The 24,590-nt window shown below is 39.4% G+C and overlaps 1 protein-coding gene and 1 long non-coding RNA gene across 6 annotated transcripts in view; one reads left to right on the top strand and one right to left on the bottom strand.

The window, feature by feature from the left end:
• The window catches only part of CC2D2B (coiled-coil and C2 domain containing 2B), a 93,538-nt gene extending 82,463 nt beyond the window's left edge, over positions 1–11,075 (bottom strand). For 4 of the 5 annotated variants that reach the window (XM_045438353.1, XM_045438356.1, XM_045438355.1 and 1 more), the window contains exons 1-3: positions 10,943–11,075; positions 6,589–6,653; positions 2,369–2,434 (exon numbers count right to left, since the gene is read on the bottom strand). In XM_045438353.1, coding sequence (XP_045294309.1) covers positions 2,369–2,434; positions 6,589–6,630 — 108 coding nt within the window. In that variant the 5' untranslated portion in view covers positions 6,631–6,653; positions 10,943–11,075. The other variant, XM_045438354.1, reaches the window with a different exon arrangement.
• Positions 11,076–15,385: 4,310 nt separating this feature from the next.
• On the top strand, positions 15,386–16,140 carry LOC123576873. Its single transcript, XR_006701618.1, has 2 exons — positions 15,386–15,566; positions 15,957–16,140. It is a non-coding gene; the product is annotated as an uncharacterized LOC123576873 (long non-coding RNA).
• Positions 16,141–24,590: the final 8,450 nt, after the last annotated feature.

Genomic DNA, 24,590 nt, shown 5'->3' with positions numbered 1-24,590 from the left:
AAATGTCTATACTACCCAAAGCAATCTACGTGTTCAATGCAATTCCTATCAAAATAACATCAGCATTTTTTTAAACATTTATTTATTTTTGAGAGAGAGAGAGAGAGAGTGAGAGCAAGCAGGGGAGGGGCAAAGAGAGGGAGAGAGAAGATCTGAAGCAGGTGCTGCGCTATCAACTAAGAGCCCAACATGGGGCTCAAATAATGAACCATGAGATCATGACTTGAGCCAAAGTTGGACACTTACCTGACTGAGCCACTCAGGTGCCCCAACACCAGCATTCTTCACAGAGCTAGAAAAAGCAATTCTGAAATTTGTACAGAACCTGAAAAGATTCCAAATAGCCAAAATAATGTTGAAAAAGAAAAGCAAAGCTGGAGGTATCACAATTCTAGACTTCAAGCTGTATTACAAAGCTGTAATCATCAAGACAGGATGGTACTGGCACAAAAACACATACATCAATGGAACAGAATAGGGAACCAAGAAATGGACCCACAAACATATGGCCAACTAATCTTTGACACAGCAGGAAAGAATATCCAATGGAAAAAAAAAAGACAGTCTCTTCAGCAAATGGTGCTGGGAAAAGTGGACAGTGACATGCAGAAGAATGAACCCAGAACACTTTCTTACACCACAGACAAAAATAAACTCAAAATGGATGAAAGACCTAGCTGTGGGACAGGAAGCCATCAAAATCCTAGAGGAGAAAACCGGCAACAACCTCTTTGACCTCAGCCCCAGCAAATTCTTATTAGACATATATCCAGAGGCAAGGGAAACAAAGCAAAAATGAACTATTGAGATCTCATCAAGATAAAAAGTTTGCACAGCAAAGGAAACAATCAGCAAAACTAAAAGGCAACTGATGGAACGGGAGAAAGTATTTGCAAATGACATATTGGTTAAAAGGTTAATATGAAAAACTATAAAGAATTTATCAAACTCAACACCCAAAGAACAAATAATCCAGTGAAGAAATGGGCAAAAGACATGAATACACACTTTTCCAAAGAAGACATCCAGATGGCTAACAGACACATGAAAAAATGCTCAACATCATTCATTATCAGGGAAATACAACTCAAAATCACAATGAGGTACCATCTCACAGGTGTCAGAATGCCTAAAATTAACAACTCAAGCAGCAACAGATGTCCGTGAGGATGCGGAGAAAGGGGAACACTCTTACACTGTTGGTGGAAATGCAAACTGGTGCAGCCAGTCTGCAAAACAGTATGAAGGTTCCTCAAAAAATTAAAAATAGAACTACCTTACAACCCAGCAATTGCACTATTAGCCCATGCACCCCAATGTTTACAGCAGTGCTATCAACAATAGCCAAATTATGGAAAGAGCACAAATGTCCATCAAATGATGAATGGATAAAGAAGATGTGGTATGGGGCACCTGGGTGGCTCTGTCGGTTAAGCATCTGACTTTGGCTCAGGTCATGATCTCACAGTTCGTGGGTTCGAGCCCCGCGTTGGGCTCTGTGCTGACAGCTCAGAGTCTGGAGCCTGCTTCAGATTCTGTGTCTCCCTCTCTCTCTGCCCCTCCCCAGCTCACACTCTGTCTCTCTCTCTCTCTCTCTCTCTCTCTCTCTCTCAAAAATAAATAAACATTAAAAAAATTTTTTTAAAGAAGATGTGGTATATATATACAATTGAGTATTACTTGTCGATCAAAAAAAATGATATCTTGCTATTTGCAACAATGTAGATAGAAGTAGAATGTATTATGCTAAGTGAAATAAGTCAGTCAGAGAAAGACAAGTATCATGATTTTACTCATATGTGGAATTTAAGAAACAAAACAGATGAACATAGGGGAAGGGAAGGAAAAATAAGATTAAAAACAGAGGGAGGCAAACCATAAGAGACTCTTAAATACAAAGAACAAACTGAAGGTTGCTGGAAGGGAGGTGGTGGGGATGGGATAAATGGATGATGGGCATTAAGGAGGTCACTTGTTGGGATGAGCACTGGGTGTTATATGGAAGCGATGAATTACTGGGTTCTACTCCTGAAACCAATACTACACCGTATGTTAACTAATTGGAATTTAAATTAAAAAAAAAAAAGTAAAAACAGGGCACCTGGGTGGCTCAGTTGGTTGTGTGTCTGTCTCTTGATTTCAGCTCAGGTCATGATCCCAGGATTGTGGGATTGAACCCAGCATCTGGCTCCACTCTGAGCATGGAGCCTGCTCAAGATTCTCTCTCTCTCTCTCTCTCTCTCTCTCTCTCTCTCTCTCTCTCTCTCCCCCTCCCTCCCTCCCTCCCTCCCTCCCTCTGCCCCTCTTCCCTGCTTGCACTCTCTCTTTCTCTCTCAAATTAAAAAAAGGTGTAAGAAAATTTATTTACCTTAGGCCATTGATATATCTTATCATCAATGAGTAGGTGAGTTAAAGATTTTTCGCCTTGGTTAATCTGAAACACAACATAAATAAGTGGTATGGAAAAGTTAATCTTCACAAGTACGGCCACAATTGTGCTCATAAGTCTTTTGTCCAAAGGGATAAAAATCAAATTTTCTCAATGTTTTTCTTATTTTTTTTCATTTTTTTTCTTTTAACAAGCATATACATGTTTTCCCTTGAGATGTCATCTAGCATCACCAACTCAACTTTTCTTGGCTTTAGGTTTGAAGAAAAAAAACATGGAAAAGAACTTGAAGATGTTGGGATTTAAGGAGCTATATATTAAGGCTGAATTTTCACTCTTTTTTGACAAAGAAAAGTCTATTATGATGCATATTGCAGTAAACAGTAAATCTGAAAATAGGAAAGAAAAAAGAAGCATTACCTGAACATTTTTTAGTTTTTCTCTTACTTTGCCTCTCGACATTTCTATTACGTTTTGATTTTCTTCTGCATCTAAATCTACCAAAAAGTCAACATAATAACATAGAGTTCATAACACTTTCTTATAACATAATTAAATAGCAATAGTGGCAAAAGTATTTACTAAATAGCTAAATTGCATGTATTTCTAAAGATTATGACAATTATGAAGACTCAGTCATTGCCCCATGTGAGCTCAGAACCTAAGACCATGGCTGTTGTCCCTTCCCTCTTTTTCAATATGGACTAAAAACAGGATGGAATTTTGTTTCTTTTTGTGACTCTTCCCCTAGCTCCTGTATCCTCAGCTATCGGATAGAGTTTTTCTTTGCAGTCAGGCAAAAAAAGAAAAAAAAAAAAAGCAAGCTCAGATAAGCATGAGAATAGTCATATTCTATACAAACTGTCCCGCAGAATATACAAATAACAAAGCAAGGTTATTTCAATCTGATTAAACTGGAGAAAAAGGAATCTGAAAGGAAGAGGGATAAGTTTCTAGGTACCCATTTTAACTACTAATGTCGGTTCTGTAAAGTCAATATAATACTACCAACCCCCCACTTCTGCCAGCTCTTAGGGATATGAAACATAGGGTATAAAGAAGATTCCAGTGTTGTGTGCACTCCAACCCATGTGTAATTTTCTGCTTATCCACCCGACAATCCACCAGTTGGCCTGAGAAGGACAGGGGTTGTGCTGTCCTATGTACCTTAGAAAATGGAGGGCCTATTGGTTATTCGACCCAGCATTTGTCTTTTTCTTCTCCTTTGAGTACTCAAAGGTTGCATAGAGGCTGGTGGAAATAAAGGCTAAGTATAAAGCTAAATCACTGTATGTCATGAGAATCTTACTGCAGTATTCCTTGGTAAATTTAAAAATTGCTGGTTGGTTTTATACTCTACTCCCAGAACTTAGAACGGCAGATGCCACCAAGTAGGTGCTCAATAAATGTTTGATGGATGGATGACCAGGGTTCAACCATATTTATCTGTGTTTCTCCCTGAGCTCTACGCCTTCCCGAAGCAGGTTCTGTATCTATGTATCTTTACGGTCTAGCACAGTCTCAAGCACTAGTGGCTTCTCCACATTGTTAGAAAACAAAACTTGGCTTTATTACACATATTTACTATGTATTTTCTTATGCCCATCTTGCATTATCCAGGTAGTTTCGTTTCTGTTTGAACCCATCTCTTAAGAAACTTGGGTTCCCAGCTGAAACCCGAGAATTAGATGTAGATGTACATCTTTAAAAAACAGAAACCCGGGCGCCTGGGTGGCTCAGTCGGTTGGGCGTCCGACTTCGGCTCAGGTCATGATCTCGTGGTCCGTGAGTTCGAGCCCCGCGTCGGGCTCTGTGCTGACAGCTCGGAGCCTGGAGCCTGTTTCGGATTCTGTGTCTCCCTCTCTCTCTGACCCTCCCCCGTTCATGCTCTGTCTCTCTCTGTCTCAAAAATAAACGTTAAAAAACAAAACAAAACAAAACAAAACAAAACAGAAACCAACAGTATCAGAGTGGTGGTATACTTATTGAGAAGCTTTTTGGAGATGCTTGTCTATATTTTCTTCTGCACTGTTATCTTCTGGCATCTGCAAAGAAGTTGAGGTGGGGGGTTACCTTGCATCTTTTTGTTTTATCTTTTCATGTGGTCATCAGCCCTTTGAAAGTCATCACCTTTAGTATGACAAGTCTTATTCTTTGCCTGTTTTCTTAAATTTCACCTTTTTATCAACTGATATGAGCTCTTTAAATATGGTGGATTTTAAATTAAGAAACTGCTCTCTGTAATATCCAAAAGGACGTTTTAATGATAAAATCCAATGGGTAAGTTCTTAGTGTTCACGTATTGCCAACTTCACATATCTTTTAGGAGGGTCAAATAAGATCAGACATATGAAAATACTTTGAAACCCAACACTATCAGTGTTAGCTATTCTTTGATTACTCTATAGCATCTGATGATGTTGGGCACCTTTATTTTCTGAAAACTTTGTATGTCATTGTTCTCCACTCTTCTACCTCTCTGGCGCCTTATCCCGTGTATTCTTCAATGGTCACACTTCTCTTCATAGCTTAAATGTGGGCATATTCCAAGGCCTCGGAGAGTGTGTGCACGCATTCCCAGGGCTTCCCAAATCTCTGTCCAATCTTGACTGCTATCCTGAATACCATATTTCTAGCTGCCTACTGGTTTTTCTGATTGAATATCTTACCATTATCAAAAACTCAATATGTTCAAATGAACTTTTATTTCTTTTAGTTTTTTAGGCCTTACTATTCTGCAGTTACACCATACTAGCAATGTTAAGTCTTTTTTTAGGACAAGATAGATTATGAGTTTGTTTTTCATTTCAAGTTTAAGAAATACAATGGCAAAAGACTCCTTAAATTACAACTAAAACAAAAGACGTTATCACAGTAAGAGCCTCATCTACAGACTTTCTGAAAGAACTTCAAAATCTACCAGTGCTTCCTGGACCACACTTAAGAACTATTGAGGGGTGCTTGCGTGGCTCAGTCGGTTAAGCGTCTGACTTCGGCTAAGCGTCTGACTTTGGCTCAGGTCATGATCTCACAGTTTGTGAATTCAAGCCCCACTTCAGGCTCTGGCTGAAGGCTCAGAGCCTGGAGCCTGTTTGGTATTCTGGGTCTCCCTCTCTCTCTGCCCCTCCCCTGCTTGCACTCTATCTGTCTCTCTCTCTCTCTCTCTCTCTCTCTCTCTCTCTCTCAAAAATAAACATTAAAAAAAATTTTTTTTAAAGAACTACTGAATGAGTCCAACATAAACTAAGATGTTCTGTTTTTATTAAACCTTTAGTATCTTCCTCAACACAATTAAAAATACCTAATTCTACTCTTGACCAAGGAACAGCAATCCTTCAAGGTGGGATGGAATATTAACCCTGGCAAGTGAGTGATAGAGGTCTCCCTTTAATTCCTAATAAACTCATCCAGCATTTCAGGGTTCTGCACATTTCTGTAACTTCCCACTAGAAGGCAGGGATAAAACAGGAATCTTAACTGAAGTTACTCCAAAAGACATGTAGATATTGGTCCTATATATGTTTAATCCACCAACTAAAAAAAGAAAACTTTTTTTTTTTGAGCAAAGCAGCAATGGACTGCTGGCTGAGAAAACAGGTAATAAGAGAATAAATAAATAAACAAATAAATACTTCACCTCTAATACTATTGTACAATTAACTGACCAAAGAGTACAATTCATTCTTAAGTTTATTATTTTTTTAACATATGAACTATGGTGTCTCTCAATTGGATAAGGGCCCCCAAATGTGGGGTGACCATCCGGAAAAAGCCAGTGATGCAGAAAGTGAAAGAATTCACTTGGGGCAGAACAAAGGAGCTAGAAGTTTACTGACTCCCCACAAGGAGGAGGCACACAAGACAGTAGAGGAGAGGCTGTCTGTCACGAGGCAGTGGGAGGGGGCTGTTTTTAAAGAGGGAAGGTGAAGAGGTGTGGCAATGAATGGAATTTCCCTTTTGGTAACTGTGCCTGGTTGTAAGTAGCCCTTCAGCTAAGGCCTCTGAATATTTTGAGGCCGGTGGCCTGATGGGCCTGTCTGTGTTTCATTGCTCAAGCCTATTTGCCTGAAAGTGGTCTCCACACGAACTATATAACTTGAATATAGAACCAAATATATCACATTGTTCAGGATTATCCTACATTTATAATTGGGCTATTAGTATAATCAAGATCCTTATAAACTCCATCAATCCCTTACCTTTTTTTCTGTATCTTCTCTCCTCTTTGAGATCTTTTTCATGATGGTTCTTTCATTTCTACTTTCTAAATAAATAAGAAAATAGTCTTAAGGATGATATATTACTGAAAGTATGATGTGATATTTAAAAGTATGCTACTTAAATTTAACTAGAAACTAAACAAAGAAATATGCCATCACTTTTAATATGCAGTAAAAATGCTGGTTAATGTAATAAGACATGTAAAAGAAGAGGTATAACTATTAGAAAAGAGAAGACAAAGTTATCATTGTTTGTAGAGGATAGGTTTTTATATGTAGAAAACCCAGGACACTCAATCAAAAAGTTTAGACACAATTAGAAAGTTAAGTGGCAGAATATAAGATCATGTATATAAAAGTTAATAGCTTCCCTATATATTAATATGACAGAAAAAAACACTTTCATAATAGCAATACAAAAACATTTTCATAATACCTAAGAATAACTTCAATTAAAATATGTGGGAACCCTCCCAAACTATAAAACTTTAGTGAGAAAAAATATCTGATTAAACATGGAGATATTCACCAGAGGCAGGGAGATTGGTTAAGAGGCCATTATAATAGTGGAGGTGAGAGATACTAGAGATCTGGATCAAAAATAGACGTGGGTGGGGCTCCTGGGTGGCTCAGTCAGTTAAGAGTCTGACTCTGGATTTTGGCTCAGGTCTGGATCTCACCATCTTGGGATAGAGCCCCACGTTGGGCCCCTTGCTGAGCATGGAGCCTGCTTGGGATTCTCTCTCTCTCTCTTTCTCTTAGTCTCTCTCTCTCTAAAAAAAAAAAATGGAAGGGGCGCCTGGGTGGCGCAGTCGGTTAAGCGTCCGACTTCAGCCAGGTCAAGATCTCGCGGTCCGTGAGTTCAAGCCCCGAGTTGGGCTCTGGGCTGATGGCTCAGAGCCTGGAGCCTGTTTCCGATTCTGTGTCTCCCTCTCTCTCTGCCCCTCCCCCGTTCATGCTCTGTCTCTCTCTGTCCCAAAAAATAAATAAATAAACGTTGAAAAAAAAAATGGAAGTGGGAATGGAGGGTGGAGAAAGACTCATTTAAAAGGTATAAGTCACAAAATCTCATGAGCAATTAAACATAGGACAAAGTGAGGGAAGAATCAAGGACTCTAGGTGTTTGGTTTTAGTCATCGAGAAGAAGTATCATTTCAAGTATTGTCGATGTAGGAATGAAGGTGGAGTAGGGAATCAATAAGTTCAGTTTTTAGGTGTTACTAATGGATGTTTATAGGACATTCAGGTGAGACATCCAGAAGATGATTAAAAATACTGTATAAAAATAAAAAAATAAAAATACTGTATAGAAGAGAACAGAACAAAAGAGAAGTCTAAATTAGCAAAATTCTTTGTTTAATCAGTAAATAGACATTTAGGAAATAGATTTAAGATTCTTTAAAGCATCTTTAAAATTCTTCCTAACAACATACCTAAATTAGGCACAACAGGAATATGATGTCAGGAAAACAATTTTTAACTTACTTTGCATTCTGCAAGAACATCTAAAATGAACTTAAAATCAATATCTGGCTTACCAATGCCTACACCTGTAAATTTTATCTGTCAAGCTTGGGGAAACATTAGCGACAACACATCCTACAGATAGTTAAATTACAATAAATCAAATAAAAAACTTATCATATGAGAAATTTTTAACCAGATATTGCTTTGCAGACTTAGTGATGTTTCTAACCTGGTTCATTTATCATTCCATAAGATAAATAAATGATTATAGACAAAATATTAGATAAAATTGAAGATCTGGAAAAAACTGCATTTGCTTTTTGAAAATTTGCCTAAGGGAAAATTGTGACTCATACCTTCTTACAGCAATTCACTCCTCTTTATTAAAAAATTGCCTCCAATAAGAGACTTAAAAACTGAGAACAATCTGAGGGTTGATGGGGGGTGGGAGGGAGGGGAGGGTGGGTGATGGGCACTGAGGAGGGCACCTGTTGGGATGAGCATTGGGTGTTGTATGGAAACCAATCTGACAATAAATTTCATATTAAAAAAAAATTGGCTCCAACAGTTAAACCCAATCTTCTCTTCAAGATTATTGCTAATTTACAATTCTTGCAGTTAAAGCTCTTTCTAAAGGGTAAGGAAATTGAGGATTAGCTTTTTTTTTTTTTTTTTTTTTTTTTGTATAACATGACCTGGAGGTCCATAGTCAAAACCTGAGAATTAAAATCAAATAGTTCATTCATTCTTTTCTGATCCAGAGCAAACAGAAGGCAATTTATGTGTATAAATGCCACTTGCTTAGCATTTAGAAATCTCTGTGTTCTGCCAATTTATCCAGTTACACCTTTATCACCAAGGTGATTCCTGAAGTGAAATTTTATGTTGTGTGTAAATTTAACACTCAATCACCTTGATTACTTCTGTCACATGCCATTTGATTTCAGGAGTGTTAGCAGAATAAAATTACAAAAAACTCTAGCATATGGAATAGTCACAAAATGCATATTCTGTTACCTAGTATTATTTCTTTGGCTAATTATGAACTAACTAGAAGTTTGTTTTTCCTTTAGTTTTCCCCCAGCTCTAGGAAATCTTTCCAAATGTATTAATCCATCTTCCTTCTTTAGCGGAACTGAATTCAGTCTCAAATCCAATTTTTTTTTCTTTTTTTTCAACGTTTATTCATTTTTGGGACAGAGAGAGACAGAGCATGAATGGGGGAGGTGCAGAGAGAGAGGGAGACACAGAATCGGAAACAGGCTCCAGGCTCCGAGCCATCAGCCCAGAGCCCGACGCGGGGCTCGAACTCACGGACCGCGAGATCGTGACCTGGCTGAAGTCGGAAGCTTAACCGACTGTGCCACCCAGGCGCCCCTCAAATCCAATTTTATCTCTATCTTAGTTCATCGATTGTCACAGAGTCTGATCAGTCCTTTTTGAACTCCCGTATAGCAGTGTTTCTCAAATAATGCTTTCCCAGACTTCTTTGATTTGCATTCTGATGGTATGCAAAAAACATAAAACCTCACTCAAAGTTATGATACAATTAAGGTAATGGATAGCATTTTGCCAACATCAAAATTTATTAAATATATGGCAAATATACTGGTACTAAGATGTGGAAAAGGTGGAATTTAACAAAAAATTCTACAATTGGTTAAATATAACAGCATTATTTCACAAGATGTTACAAAAAGCATCCTGGCTTCCAGGTGTTTCATTACCTGACAAATTTGAAACCAAATACCTTTTAGTTAACTATAATCTTATTTTCTAAAAGAAAAAACTAGGAACAAGTGGCCTAACAAAGATTTTCTGTGAATTCATGTAGAAGTCTTGGAAAGGCGTCAAAATGGAATCATCCACTGCACAGGACTAAGCCCCCAAATCATCATAAGCTGCTCCTATAAGTCAAGAAAGATTTGGGTTCACTTCCCTTGAGACTTCAGGCACATAAAAACTGAATAATGCCAAAAAAACAGGTTACAAAAACTATGGCATATTTTGAAAGTTCATAACACACACACACACACAATGTAATGTAATTTTGCTACTCCCAAGTTAATTACAGGATTTATAAAAAATGTACTAATTCATAGAGCAATAGTAGGTCCAGAAACTGGACACAGGTAAGTCCTGTGATGTTGTCTTTTATTTAAAACTGACAACATATCGCAGTGCCTGTGCTTTGAGTTTCAGTCCAAGAGAAAGTCAAAACGAGGGGCCCTTTCTGAAAGTGAGGCTAAAAGACCACTTGGTCTGCCTCCCCAGCTAAGCCCTGCTTCCCACTCTCCAACATACACCTTCCACTATAGCCTGACCACTCTTCTTGCCATTCCCCGCCACATCCATCCTTTGATTTTTGCAGTTTTCCTCTAATCTAGAGCATTTCACGTCTCAAAGCCTAATTCAAACCCCGCATCTTCCAGGAAATTGTTACTCTGACCCTTCTGTGACCTTGAAGAGCACTTACGATTGCACTTTTTCTTCTTACATCCTACTTTGCAAGTTCAGCTTTCTGCCTACCATAACGTGAGGATGAGAGCTGGGGTACGAACTCATCCGTCCGCCACCAATCCTAACAAGATGTTCAGCAGACAGTAGACAATAAATAACATGGTCTTGGATTTGCTGCAAATCAAGCTCGACTCCCGAATCCTGGAAAATGGGAGTGTTTCTCAACCCTTTCAATTCCCAAAGGGCATGATTGACAGGTCGGTCAGGTTCTGGGGACTACAAGTTTCTAGCGGCCTGTGCGGGTCTCTGGTTACTGGGGGCCGCCGCTGGTTTTGCCCACAGAGCAGGGCTCCAACAGACAAGATAGTGGGGTCCAGGGGGCTTTAACAGGCAGTATGACATTCACCTGGATGGAGAGTGCACTCTTGTTATGTTACGAGGACGCACCATTTATTGTGGACTCTGGGAAGGTCACCAACCGCCCAGCAAGGATCCCGACCACCGCGCCCGCCGCCTGCCCGGCGCTCGCTCCTCTGGCACTGACGTCAAGGCGGCCCAGGAGCATGCGCGATGCGGCTCGTGAGGGGTAGAGCGTGCGCCTTCGGGAGTCTTCGGGAGTTTTCGGTGCGCTACTTCTGTTCACGCGCAGCCTGGGCTTGTGACTCGAATTGAAGCGTCGGAGTCTGTCACTCCTGCCCTGGCTTATAGTTCCTGCAGGAACGCCGGCTTTGATCACCTGCGGGCTGAGTGCGTGCCCCGGTGGCCGCAGCTGCCCGAGGGTCTGTTCTGGAAGAAGTCTGAGAGCTGGTTGTCCTGGCGCGTGGGAGCCCCGAACTTCTCTCGTCATGGTGAAGAACCGTATCCCCAACGGGTGAGTACCTGCCGCGAGCTTCCCGGCGCGCACGGGTCCGCAGCGACAACCGGAGTCCTGGGGGACGTGCGCGCGAGACCGCTTGTCCAAAGTCAACGTGCGTCGAGTGGCCTCCCTCAGGTGTGCGCGGCGGATGGCGCGGATGGGGGCGCTGATAGCGTGTATTTACTGAAATGTATTATAACTACACCTAAGTGTTATGAAGTATATTGGCCTGAATATACAACAGGCTAAAAGGAGGCAGTGTAGGATTTGAGATCTAATACTGGACAGTTTGTAGTTTACGGGGATTAAAAAAAAAAAAAATATATATATATATATATATATATATATACACACATGTATATGTATGTATATATATATATATATATATACACACACACACACACACACACATATATACATATATATATCAGACTTAAATATTTTCAGGTTTAAAGGGAAATAGTATTGGTCTAGCAGATATCTCAGTTTAGTAGTCCCAATCTCCCTTCCAAAGTACTTAAGTTATTTTTATTTTATTTTAATTTTGTTAAGCCGCTGTCATTATCAGGAACTTCACATGAAAATCGAGATTTCTTGAAAAATCAGATGTAGGAAACCAGATCTGTACATGGCAATAGTCCGTGATTTGCAGGGTCTTCCCTGTGAAGAGTAAGCCTCTCCGGTACTTCAGTCCAAGTGTCCCATCCCCCTGTAGCCTCCGCAGCACCGAGACTTAGTTTCGTTGATTTTTTTTTTTTAAATCATATCTTTATTTGGGACATGTCTTACTTAGGTATGTCAGCCTGCCTGGCATTTGAATTTGTAACTCCAGCTGTAGAGGGTAAATGGGAGGAAAGAACTGAAGTTTATTATATTGTTTCCAGAATAAAACGTCATATTGAGTGCAGCGAGGCGGTGCTGTGAAGGACTGTTTTATCAAAAAGGGTGGTTACCTGCCCTATTATGAACCTCATAAGATGACTCCACTTAAATATGCTTAGAGGCCCTTCACTTGGTGAGCTGTAGTTTTAGCATCTGAACAGCCTGGGTGATCATGGTTTTCAGTGTCCTACCTCCCACCTGGGATTATGGTGAAATGTGACAGTGAAATGTGAAAGTTCTTTGTAAACTAAAGCCTCTAAACAAACTAGTAGCAGTAACTCTAAAACAGCAGTTTTCTTGTCTGGAGGTATAGACTTACTTTTACCTTCCAGTGACCCCTCTTACCAAAGTTTTTTGTTTTGTTTTGTTTTGTTTAAGAAAGAGAAGAAATATATAGGGCTACAGATGAGAGATACTCTAATTGGGATAGATTTAGAAAACAATTTAAAAATGTACAATTGCCCTTTAAAATTATAGAATATTTTAACATGAGTTTTTCAGAAATGTGCTGTTTATTTGATCCAATTAGAATACAATTTAATTAAACTCTCTGCCTTATTTTTTTTCTTTGAGAAACTGCCCTCTGTTATAACAGCAACTCCTGGTGATTATACTTTGCCTCCAGTCTCTTTTCAAAGTAAAATTCTGTGCATCGCTGTCAGAGCCCTGATGGGTTTTATACATGTTGTGACAAAGCAATCACACTGAGGATTTTTCCATCTCAAGCCACTACATTCATATTCAAAATAATTGTGATTCTTAGTCCTATACTATGTCTTCCTCCACTCATTTGCCCATTTTTCAGAGCTGTCACAAAACCAGAGGGTCTGCCATGAGAAGGACAGCTATAGCTGTGTATGTGGGGGGGGGGGGTAGGGGGGTGGGGGGGGGGGGACGAAGTCCCTGAGAAAATGAAATTGACAACAGAGTAGTATTTGAATAGGTGGAAAGATTTTTCTAGTAGACATTGTCTATAACATCCTTCTGTCCCTGCCTCTATAATCTTAAATTAGTATTTTCATCCGTTCACATAGCTTGAATGATTGACAGCTTAACAACTTCTTGATCTGTTAGTAGTGCTAAGAACACTATAGTTTTTCTCCATATAGTCTCTACCTTTTTTTAAATTGTTTAATTTTGCAATGGTAATTGCCTTTTATCTTACAATGTGTCCAAGAATTCTGTAAGCAAGGTTTTTTTTTTTTTTTTTTTTTTTTTTTGTATAGTGTACGCTAAAGATTTCTGCCTTCTTTAGGAGCTTAATAAAATTTTATCTGTCTGAAAACCAGAAACCCAAAAGTATTGCATTCCAGAAGCAAAAATTGGGAATGTATATAGACTCACTTTTTATTTTTTTTTTTTAATTTTTTTTTCAACGTTTATTTATTTTTGGGACAGAGAGAGACAGAGCATGAACGGGGGAGGGGCAGAGAGAGAGGGAGACACAGAATCGGAAACAGGCTCCAGGCTCTGAGCCATCAGCCCAGAGCCTGACGTGGGGCTCGAACTCACGGACCGCGAGATCGTGACCTGGCTGAAGTCGGACGCTTAACCGACTGCGCCACCCAGGTGCCCCTAGACTCACTTTTTAAAAAAAAGTAGCTGACTAGATAATTCAAATGAAGAACCAGTTTATTTAGATTCCATCATTTATGTTATTGTGGAAACATTAGTTGTGGAAATAAATGAATTGAAAAAAGTGCATGTTATAGTAATGTTTGCAGTATTAGCAGATGATCTAAAATTCCTTTCATATGGTTTCCTTGTATAGTTAATGCTAAAAGAACAGCTTCCAACTGGATGTCAAAACCAAAGATGAACATGTTTATAGAATTATCATGGTCATAATTGAATATCATTCATAATGGTGGAGTTATGCTATCGAGGAAAGAATAAATGTCATAACTATTCATGGGTATCTTATTCCACAATGAAGAATTCCATCAAAGAAATGATCTTCTAGAAATGTCACAAGCAAAAATCTAAGAGTTAATGAGTTACTTAAAAATGAGGCCTTTTATTTAGAGATGAGGCCTTTTATTTACTTTTGATAGAAATTATTTTCTAATTTTTAAAGACAAAGAAGCCTAATCCAACATCATTGCTTTGTTGGATTTTGGTGCCATTTGGATTGTATTTAAAAACTTGAGAAACTGTATTTTTCAATTCTAGATAAATTATCAAAATCAAATTTCTGTTTTTGCAAAGCAAAGGACTACTGGAACATAGTAATCATTCCTTTTTGAAGGATAGTTTTGCTAGATATAGACTTCTTGGTTGGCTATAATTTTTCTTTCAGCATTTGAATGTCATCCTACTACCTCTGACAGTCATTATTCCTAATGATAAGTCAGCTGTTAATCACATCTAATCAGTACATTAGGTAGTGATTTTATGAAGCCAAACTTATTCAATATTAATTTAATGTTTATGGAATATCTGTGGTATGGCAGGCACTGTACTATGAAGAAAGACAGACATGGTCACTCTCACAGAGTTAATGGTCAAGAGAGAAACCACGATTTGTCAGAAAAAAAATTCACATAATCATGTGTGTAGTTACAAACTCTATTAAGTGCCAGGAAGGAAGGTAAAAGGTATGTCTAAAGAGAATAGGTGGATGGATGACAGACACTTTCCTGAGAACTGATATAGGAGCTGCAAGCTGAGCATGACTGAAGGGGTGACATGGGAGAAGGGGCAGAAGGAATAGCATGGAACATTGGGAGGACGGAGGAAAGGAAACCAGGTGAAGCCAGACTGGGGAAGGAAAAACGGAACAGCAATGAAGCTGGAGAAGTAAGCAGGGCATTAAAATGCTCATTTTAAGAAATACTCATGTGTTAAAATTAGAATTCATAAAAAATAACAGGAAATAATTAGATGACAATTATTTTTAATACCAATTTCTTTACTTTGTTTTTCATAAAAAGTTATAAAGATGTTTAAAGTTAATGAACTGTACTTCTTTTTAAAAAAATTTTTTTAATGTTTATTTATTTTTGAGAGAGAGAGAAAGAGACAGAGCATGAGTGGGGGAGGGGCAGAGAGAGAGGGAGACACAGAATCTGAAGCAGGCTTCAGGCTCTGAGCTGTCAGCCCAGAGCCCGATGTGGGGCTTGAATCCACAGACCGTGAGATCATGACCTGAGCCAAAGTCACTCAACCGACTGAGCCACCCAGGCGCCCCAATGAACTGTACTTCTTAATTCAAGATTAATCAGAAATTAAAACAAGACATCTCCAAAATAATGTTGAAGAAATGACTTTGTTTCCTGCTTACTAAAACACTGTAGGTTTCCATGTTTTACTTTGATTACTCCTACATTTAATACATATTACCACTTAGTATAAATCAGTGATGATGATGTAAAATTCATAAACTATTTTCCTTCTTTTACCTATTATCCAAGAAAAACAAAGACAAAATATTGTTTTGGGTATTGAAAGTTTATGTTAGGAATGAATACTACCTTATTCACTGTAGAAGTGCTGTACATATGTAAAACCTTCCATTTTTGTGTTTTCTTTTTGAGGGAGGAAGCAGTAAATTAAAATTTCATACATGATAGCACTCAGAAAGCAACTAACCAACAAATTAGGCCCTATTTATTAAAGAATAATTTCTTTATCATCTTGAGTTATTAAACTATTTTTATTATAATTGTTATTTTCATTGCAGGTGGAGCACTGTGATGCCAATTGGACATCCTCTACCTGGGACACAATTTATTGCGTTTAAAGTACCTTTAAAGGGAATATGTAAATTATTTTCTTATTTATCATGTAAGGAGAAGAATTGGGACTGATGTGATCCATGTTTACTTAATGTTATGCTTTTCTTCATAAAAATATGTGAATTGTAAGTTTCCAGCAAATGTTTGACATTATGGAAGTAACAGTAGACGTTTTCACACATGTAATTATTAATTGCTCATTCTAGTGGAAGGGAGTATTTTGAATTCATTTTTAAATAACAGCTTTATTGGTGTGTAATTCACCTATTCATATTCACCTGGTTAATGTAAACTGTGGTTTTTAGTATCTTCATGATGTTGTGCAGCTGTTACCACAATTTTGGAACATTTTCATCACCCCTCCATCCCCCCAAACCCAAGCACAGTAGCAGTCACTCCTCTTTCCCCCTAGCTTCCACCCCCACCTCCCAGGCAACCACTAATCCCCTTTCTGTCTCCATAGATGTGACTGCTCAGGACATTTCATGTAGATGGAATGGTGTATCTGCCCTTGGTGATTGGCTTCTTTAGCATAATGTTTTTAATATTGACCTATGTTGTAGTGTATAGCACACTTCATTTATTTTTTTTGCCAAGTTAATTTTTCAATGGTTCAATTTATTTTATTGAAAAAAAATTTGACAAGATTAAATTTTTTGAGCAAAAATATCTTTAATCCTAATGTTATTTTTGGTTTTTAGGTTTTGACCTATTTAAAAAACAAATCCAGGGGCGCCTGGGTGGCTCAGTCGTTTGAGCGTCCGACTTCAGCTCAGGTCATGATCTCACGGTTTGTGAGTTCGGGCCCTGCATCGGGCTCTGTACTGACAGCTGGGATCCTAGAGCCTGCTTTGGATTCTGTGGCTCCCTCTCTCTCTGCCCCTCCCCCACTCACATTCTGTCTCTCTCTGCCTCTCAAAAATAAAACTAATGAAAAAAATTGTTTTGTTTTGTTTTGTTTTTTAATTTTTTTTTTTTCAACGTTTATTTATTTTTGGGACAGAGAGAGACAGAGCATGAACGGGGGAGGGGCAGAGAGGGGGGAGACACAGAATCGGAAACAGGCTCCAGGCTCCGAGCCATCAGCCCAGAGCCTGACACGGGGCTCAAACTCACGGACCGCGAGATCGTGACCTGGCTGAAGTCGGAGGCTTAACCGACTGCGCCACCCAGGCGCCCCCAAAAAATTGTTTTTAATCAAATCCAAAATAATCCAGAAATAAAGATGGATAACTTTTTAGTACTTCCCCCCGAAATCAGCACTCCTTTACTAATTTGTCATATCCTTTGTGTAGTACTTCCTAAAAAAAAAAAAAAAAAAAAATTCAAAATACTTGAAACCCATGCCATGTTTTTATATGACCTCAGATGCATGGCAGCTTTGCTTTCTCCTACTTGCTCTGACATTGGGAACATATGAGCACATAGTTCAGAGTCTTTTATGCTGACCCCCAATTTAACTCAGCCTTTTCTTTCATTGGTCTTTAAGTTACTTTTTTAACATATTGAGATATAATTCACATACCATAAAATTCACCCTTTTAAAGTATATAGGCAAGTGGTTTTTAATATATTCATAGAGTTGTGTAATCATTGCCACCAATTCCAGATCATTTTCTTTCCCTCAAAAAGAAACCTTGTACCCATTTCCCCTCCTGTTGGCCCCTCCTACAGTCCCTTAATCAACAGAGTGACCCAGGCTCCCCTAAAACCTTGTTGTTGAGGAAAATAACTCTTGAACCTTGTTCAATTGGATTGGTGCCATCAAAGATGTCATCTGTCATTTTTTCCCTGATTAGGTGACATTTTGTCTTGGATATCTTGCTGCCATGTCATACTTCAACATACATGTAACCAAAGATACCATCATTTCTTAACTTCCACACCACTCCTTCCCAAAAATACAAATTAGCAAACTCTTTAACTTTCCTGTTTCTCCTGAAAGCACCACTGTTAAGCCTGTCAGTCAACTTCAAATCCCTTGAGTCGTCTGTCTTTCTGGTATCCTATATCAGGTCAAGGCTAAAACCTATAGATTTTTTTCTTCTATAACGTGTCTCATATTCTCCAGGTCTTTTACCTGATTATTCAGCAGCTCGTCTCTTTTATTCTTTTTTGACCGGTTGTGCCTAAATGTAATTTTCATACCCATTCCAGGTCCTTCCTAAAAAAATCTTCAGTTCTCTCTGCCCTCTGCATTGTTTTAATGTGTTTCATCTAAACTCCTTTACATATTCTTCAAGGCCCAATTTAATCTGGCTCCGTTCTCATCATACTCTTCTCTGTTTCCTACAACAAACCATCTCTTCACTATCTCACGAACATTCTTGATTCTGTAATAGCAAGACTAAAAATGACTAAAGGTACATTAATTGGGGTCTGGATATTAAAATTCTAAAACACTATAGATAATATTATGCAGACATGACAAAAAGGATTTTGATCTATGAATGTTGATACAGGGCAGAAGAGCTGGGAGAAATCTCTCTGAGGCACACCAGGCGTTCAGTGAGTGCAAGGCATTTGTTCCCCAAAGGCAGATAGCAAGGCAGACAGAAATCTCCAGAGGCATGGAAAACTGACCCAAAAAGAAACCCTTGGGGAATGTTGTGTAAGAGAAAGAGTAAGCTTTGTAAATTGCACTTGAGCTGGCCCACTGGGACACGCTGCCAAATGGCATTCAGGCTGAAGATGACCACTTATCTGAGAGTCAGCAGAAGGAACTCCATGGAATGCTAAAGTAGTGGCATTACCAGGCAGCTTGTTGGAAATGGAGAACCTCAGCCTCACTGCAGACCTATGCAATCATTTTTTGATTAATTAAAATTAATATCTATTTTGGGGTATCTGGGTGGCTTGAGGCTGTTAAGCGGCCAACTCTTGATTTCAGCTTAGGTCATGATCTTGTGGTTCGTAAGTTGGAGCTCCGTTGTCAGGCTCTGTGATAACAGCGCAGAGTCTGCTTGGGATTCTCTCTCTGCCCCTCCCCTGCTCATGCCCGCGTTCTGTCTCTCTCTCTCTCTCTCTCTCTCAAAATAAATAAAAACTTTAAAAAAATTAGTAGTAATTCTTAGGTGAGTTACATACACATTACATTTTGATAAGCATGACTTTTAGGGTGCATTCTAATCCTTAAAATTCTACTTAAGTAATATGTGCGATCAGGTGCTGTGTGGTGAGCTATACAGAAACTAAATGCATGGTCCAAGAAGGAAAAGTTCAATGTAGGTAATCCAAGGAGGCACCACCAAAGAATCAGGAGTTGAGCTGGTCCTTAAAAGCTGGAGAAAGACGTAGATCATGTCAAAGATTAAAAAATATGGATACCGCAGCAGAAATAGTGGTATGGACCAGACTTCCTGGCAGTGGAGATAGAGATTAACTAGGACTGTTACCTTAGTTCCTGCTAAAATACCTCTGAGGCCAACTTTTCAGAAAGAAGTCACGTATCTTGCCCGAGGAGCTTAACTCAGACGCCGAATAGAACAAATAGAATGGTCTAAGTGTTCTTTTATTTTTTTAATTTTTTTTAATGTTTATTTATTTTTGACAGAGAGACAGAGCACGAGTGGGGGAGGGGCGGAGAGCGAGGGAGACACAGAATCCGAGACAGGCTCCAGGCTCTGAGCTGTCAGCACAGAGCCCAACTCGGGGCTTAAACTCACAGACCACGAGATCATGACCTGAGCCGAGGTCAGACGCTCAACCGACTGAGCCACCCAGGCGCCCCTGGTCTAAGTATTCTAATGCAGGCCCAGGGAAAGGGCTGCCCTAGCACAGGGAAGAAGTTTATTCTGACCTGGAGATGTGAAAAAGACTTCACTGAAGGCATCTGAACTGAGCTTTGAAGGTAGAGTGGGGCAAAGCTGTTCCAAATTGAGCAAAAACCTGAACAGTGTTGGGTGAAGAGGCAGTCTACTGTATTTGGAGTGTAGGTAATGTCAGAGGGGTGGAGTGGGATTTAAGCCTGGAGAGAGCGTATAGGCATGGATCAAAAAGCTTGAATGTCTGTTGGAGAGTTTGACCTTATTTTGTAGGCAATGGAAAGCCACCAGCAATTTTGTTAGGAAGCAATGTGATAAAACCTCCTTTTTAAATATATATGTATATATTTATTTTGAAGGGGGGAGTGGCTGAGGGAGAGACAGAGAATCCCAAGCAGGCTCCATGTTGTCAGCATTGAGCCTAGCACGGGGTTCCATCTCACGAACCACAAGATCATGACCTGAACTGATATCAAGAGTCAGACACTTCACCAACTGAGCCATCCAGGCATCCAAAACCTGCTTTTTATAAAACTTATTCTGGCTTTAATAGGTTGGAGACATGACCACCATTCCTGGTATCAGGTCTTTACTGGGGTGATAATAAGATTGGAAAGGGGAATCAGAATGAAAAATGTTGCCATGGCAAAGTGTGCAGGTGCTGTTGATGAAGTTGATTCTTATCCTGGTTACTTGAGGCAGTCGTGGCTTTAAATTATACAATTCAGGCAGGGCAGGTTTAGGAGGAGAACCAGTGTGGTTTAGGTCACAGCATTCCCTACCTAGCTCTCAAGGCTTGCCTCCCCTTTCTTCTTAGAACTTCATTATAAGGAATGATGTTGTTTCTTAGGTGACTGTGTCTCATTTGTCATTGACTGATCCATATTCTCTGGTGAGCTTTGCTCTTCAACACACATTCAATAGGGATATTAAAATAAAAAGTCAACTCAGGTGCTGATGAGGGTGATGCCACTACTGTATCAACTTAAATTTAAAATCGAGAAATGTAGGGGCACCTGGGTGGCTCAGTCAGTTAAGCGTCTGACTTTGGCTCAGGTCGTGATCTCGTGGTTTGTGAGTTCGTGAGTTCAAGCTCCATGTCGGGCTCTGTGCTGACAGCTCAGAGCCTGGAGCCTGCTTTGGATTCTGTGTCTCCCTCTCTCTCTCTCCTCTTTCCCTGCTCATCCTCTGTCTCTCCTTCAAAAATAAATAAGCATTAAAAAAATTTTTAAATAGAGAAATGCAAGGGGCGCCTGGGTGGCTCAGTTGCTCAGTTCGTGATCTCACGGCTCATGGGCTCAAGCCCCTCATTGGGGTCCGTGCTGATGGTGCGAAGTCTGCTTGGGATTCTCTCTCCCTCTCTCTGCCCCTTCCATGCTCTCTCTCTCTTTCTCTCAAAATAAATAAATAAACTTAAAAAAAATAAAATAGAGAAACGCAAAAGGTATAGCAGTGCTTCTGTCACATGTATAGTCTTAAATGCCAGTTTTCTAAAGAGAAGGTTCATGGAGGTACTCCTTTCCCCGTTACTAAAAAATCCATCATACCTGTGATAAAAACCAATTATATTCAGTTGTATTAGGTTCATGTACAAATAAAAACTCGGGTAATTAACTACACATTGTCCTAAACACATAAAATTAAGAAAATAGACACATGTTCTTTTAGGAAATCTACCATTTGGGAATATATGGCTAATTTGCAAGCTGCTAGAGCATCCTGATTGAGGCTGTGGAAAGAAGTGGCAGATTGACTGTCAATTACTTGAAAGTAATGACATTTTTAAAGAAGAATATTCCTTGACAAGATAAGTAGACTATAATTTATAGAAAACACACTTCATGTTTTAGTTTAAGGAGACACTGTGGTGGGTTCAATCATTGTGCCCCTGCTTCACTCCTCTGTGTATTGGGATCCATCATCTGTGTCCTTTGCCTTATGACCTAGCCATTCCTCCCAGTGTTTCTCCAACTTGTCATGTTGGGCTTGGTCACATGACCTACTGTGGTCAATAGAATATGAATGGAAGGGACAGGGGCCTGTCCTGGCCAAGGCTATATAAGAGGCCTCCCATGTTTCCTCTTACTCTCTTGTGTCCCTGCCATTCATTTCTCGTAGGAGAATGCAAGATACATTGGAGCAGGCCTGAACCAGACCAACTGCCTGGAGGAGAGCTGCCCAGCTGACATGCAGACCCAAGGACATGAAGATCAACCCATGGACATGCAGAATCATGGACATGGGCTTACTATGGTAAGCCATGCAAACTTTAAGGTTGTTACAAGTTTAAAAGATAAAACTCACACAAACTGAAAAGAATCATGGTTAGCGAGCACAACTAACTATAAGCAACTGTCCTGTTCTAACAAGATAATGATTATTAGAACCTGAATCAGAGAGAGACCAGACCAATCTGGGTGAAATTCAGCTCATCTTTAAAGCTGACGATAAATAAGAATATATTTTAACAGTAATTTTAATATAATAATGTGGTAACCTTTGTGAGCTATTAAGAAACTAACCTTTAATATTCAGATTTACAATTTGATTATAGGATATAATCATCAAAATTATCTGTGTCATCTTTGAATCCAGATTAAACTTCCTGAAGGTCTTTCGTCAGGCATCTTGGCCTGAACAACAGGCATCTCTGCCTTCACAAAAAAAGGCAGCAAGACCTGAGGAATAAAGTGAAATTCTGAGCTGAGATCTTAAAGAAGAATGATGTTTAAGAATAATGTTTTAACTTCATATATAATAAATAATAGCAAGATGCTACAGTGTCTATAGCTGTTTCTTTTAATCCCCCCTCAGTAGAAAGACAAAGGATTCTTGCCTGTGTCTTTTTAAGCCTTGAACATATTTTTAGACATGTGCTGTCCAGTGGAGTAGTGACTAGTCATACGTGGCTGTTGATCACTTGAAACATAGCTGGTCCTCATTCAGATGTGCTGTAACTGCAGTGCACAACAGGGGGCTTCAAAACTTAATGTGAAAAAACAAATGTTAGTGATTTTTATATTAACTACATGTTGAAATGATAATACCTTGGATACAGTCAATTTCTTAAACTCTTCTTAGTTCCCTACTTTGCACCATCTCTTACTTGCAGAGATTTTGACTGATACAACATTAAAATGAAGTATACTTTTAAACACTTTTATTTATATTGCATTTTATATTTCTTATTAAAGAATTGGATAAGGAGAAAACTTTCTGTCTCTCTCTCTCTCTCTCTCTCACACACACACACACACACACACACACACACTTCATTCTTTTGTCTACATTAGTAACCATTTCTGATGTGGTCCACAGAAAAAAGTTTCCCACCTTCTGAAGGAATGGCAGAACTAAGTTTAGGTGAAGGGCCAGGAAGGAATGGTAATCATTTATAACCAGTGGCCAATTCAGTATTAAAATCAGTTGCAGTGACCCATTTTATTTAGCCTTTCTCATACAGAATGGCCCAAAGCAGATTCCTGAATCTGCCACAAAACCATCTTTCCCTCCAACAGAAATGAGATTAGGTTGTGCCTGCTGATCATCTCCATGACTTGAGACTTAAAACAAGTGGAATTTGGCTCCCGAATACCTTAATGCACTTGTTTTGGACCCAGGCCGCAAGACGGAAATGGAATAAGAAAAGATTTCCATGTTTATTGAAGGAAAATTGTGGATTATAATTCCAATTTGCCAAGGGACGGTGTTTATAGAAAAGACAGAGCAATAAACTTGGGACAGAATACATGAATTTGAATATCCACTCTACCATCTACTCGTCTGTGTGACCCTCATTTATAAAATAGAAATAGTACTTACGTCCTCATAGGGTTTTTTAAGAATCAGAATAGAGAATGTGCGTGACAGGGCTTTGTGTATGTAGACATAAGGAAGAAAGGAGCTGCTGTTGGCTCTAGTTATGTGACTTTTTATTTTCATCAGTATCATCAACTATTATTTATTTGATGCAGAACTGCTATGCAGTGAGCAAGCACTATAATTAAGAAGCCAGGAGTATGGGGAATCCTTGATTAGCATCGTATGCCACATATATCACCATGCAAAGTACGTGAACAGAGTATCGGTGTTGCCATGACAGACTTTGTGGACTTAAAGCAATATTAAATCACAGGTCCATCAGGGAAGAGATCATACGTCTACTTCCCTTTCTACCATGCCTGTGATCCCTGTATTCATACAGAGTTAAGTGTGTGCTTAGAAGTTATAAAGAGACAGTCTAGGGGCGCCTGGGTGGCGCAGTCGGTTAAGCATCCGACTTCAGCCAGGTCACGATCTCGCAGTCCGTGAGTTCGAGCCCCGCGTCGGGCTCTGGGCTGATGGCTCAGAGCCTGGAGCCTGTTTCCGATTCTGAGTCTCCCTCTCTCTCTGCCCCTCCCCTGTTCATGCTCTGTCTCTCTGTCCCAAAAAATAAATAAACGTTGAAAAAAAAATTAAAAAAAAAAAAAAAAAAGAGACAGTCTAGTATATTTGGGAGAGAAAATAATGGCTAAGTGCATTGCAGGCCTTAGGTCAGCCACTTGGGCAAGTGACTTACCCTCTCTGAGCCTCAGTCTGCTTCTGTGAAATGGGAGTGGTAGTGGCTCTCTTCAGATTGTTGTAGGGATTGAATGAGAGAATGGACGTAATGCATGGAAGCACGGAACATGGGGACACAATAAATGCTCCATAAATACTAGCTGTGACAACAGAGCCACTACTACTAATAAAAAGAGTTTAAATGTGCCCAAACTTGGCTTCTTATTCCTAATCAAAGTACAACAAGTTCAATTGTGAGTAGCAGAAAAGAGAAAG

Source organism: Leopardus geoffroyi, chromosome D2 (assembly GCF_018350155.1).
Source record: "Leopardus geoffroyi isolate Oge1 chromosome D2, O.geoffroyi_Oge1_pat1.0, whole genome shotgun sequence".
NCBI classification, from domain to species: domain Eukaryota; kingdom Metazoa; phylum Chordata; class Mammalia; order Carnivora; family Felidae; genus Leopardus; species Leopardus geoffroyi.
The sequence above is the reverse complement of the archived record's forward strand: the minus strand, read 5'-3'. Positions and strand labels throughout refer to the sequence as shown.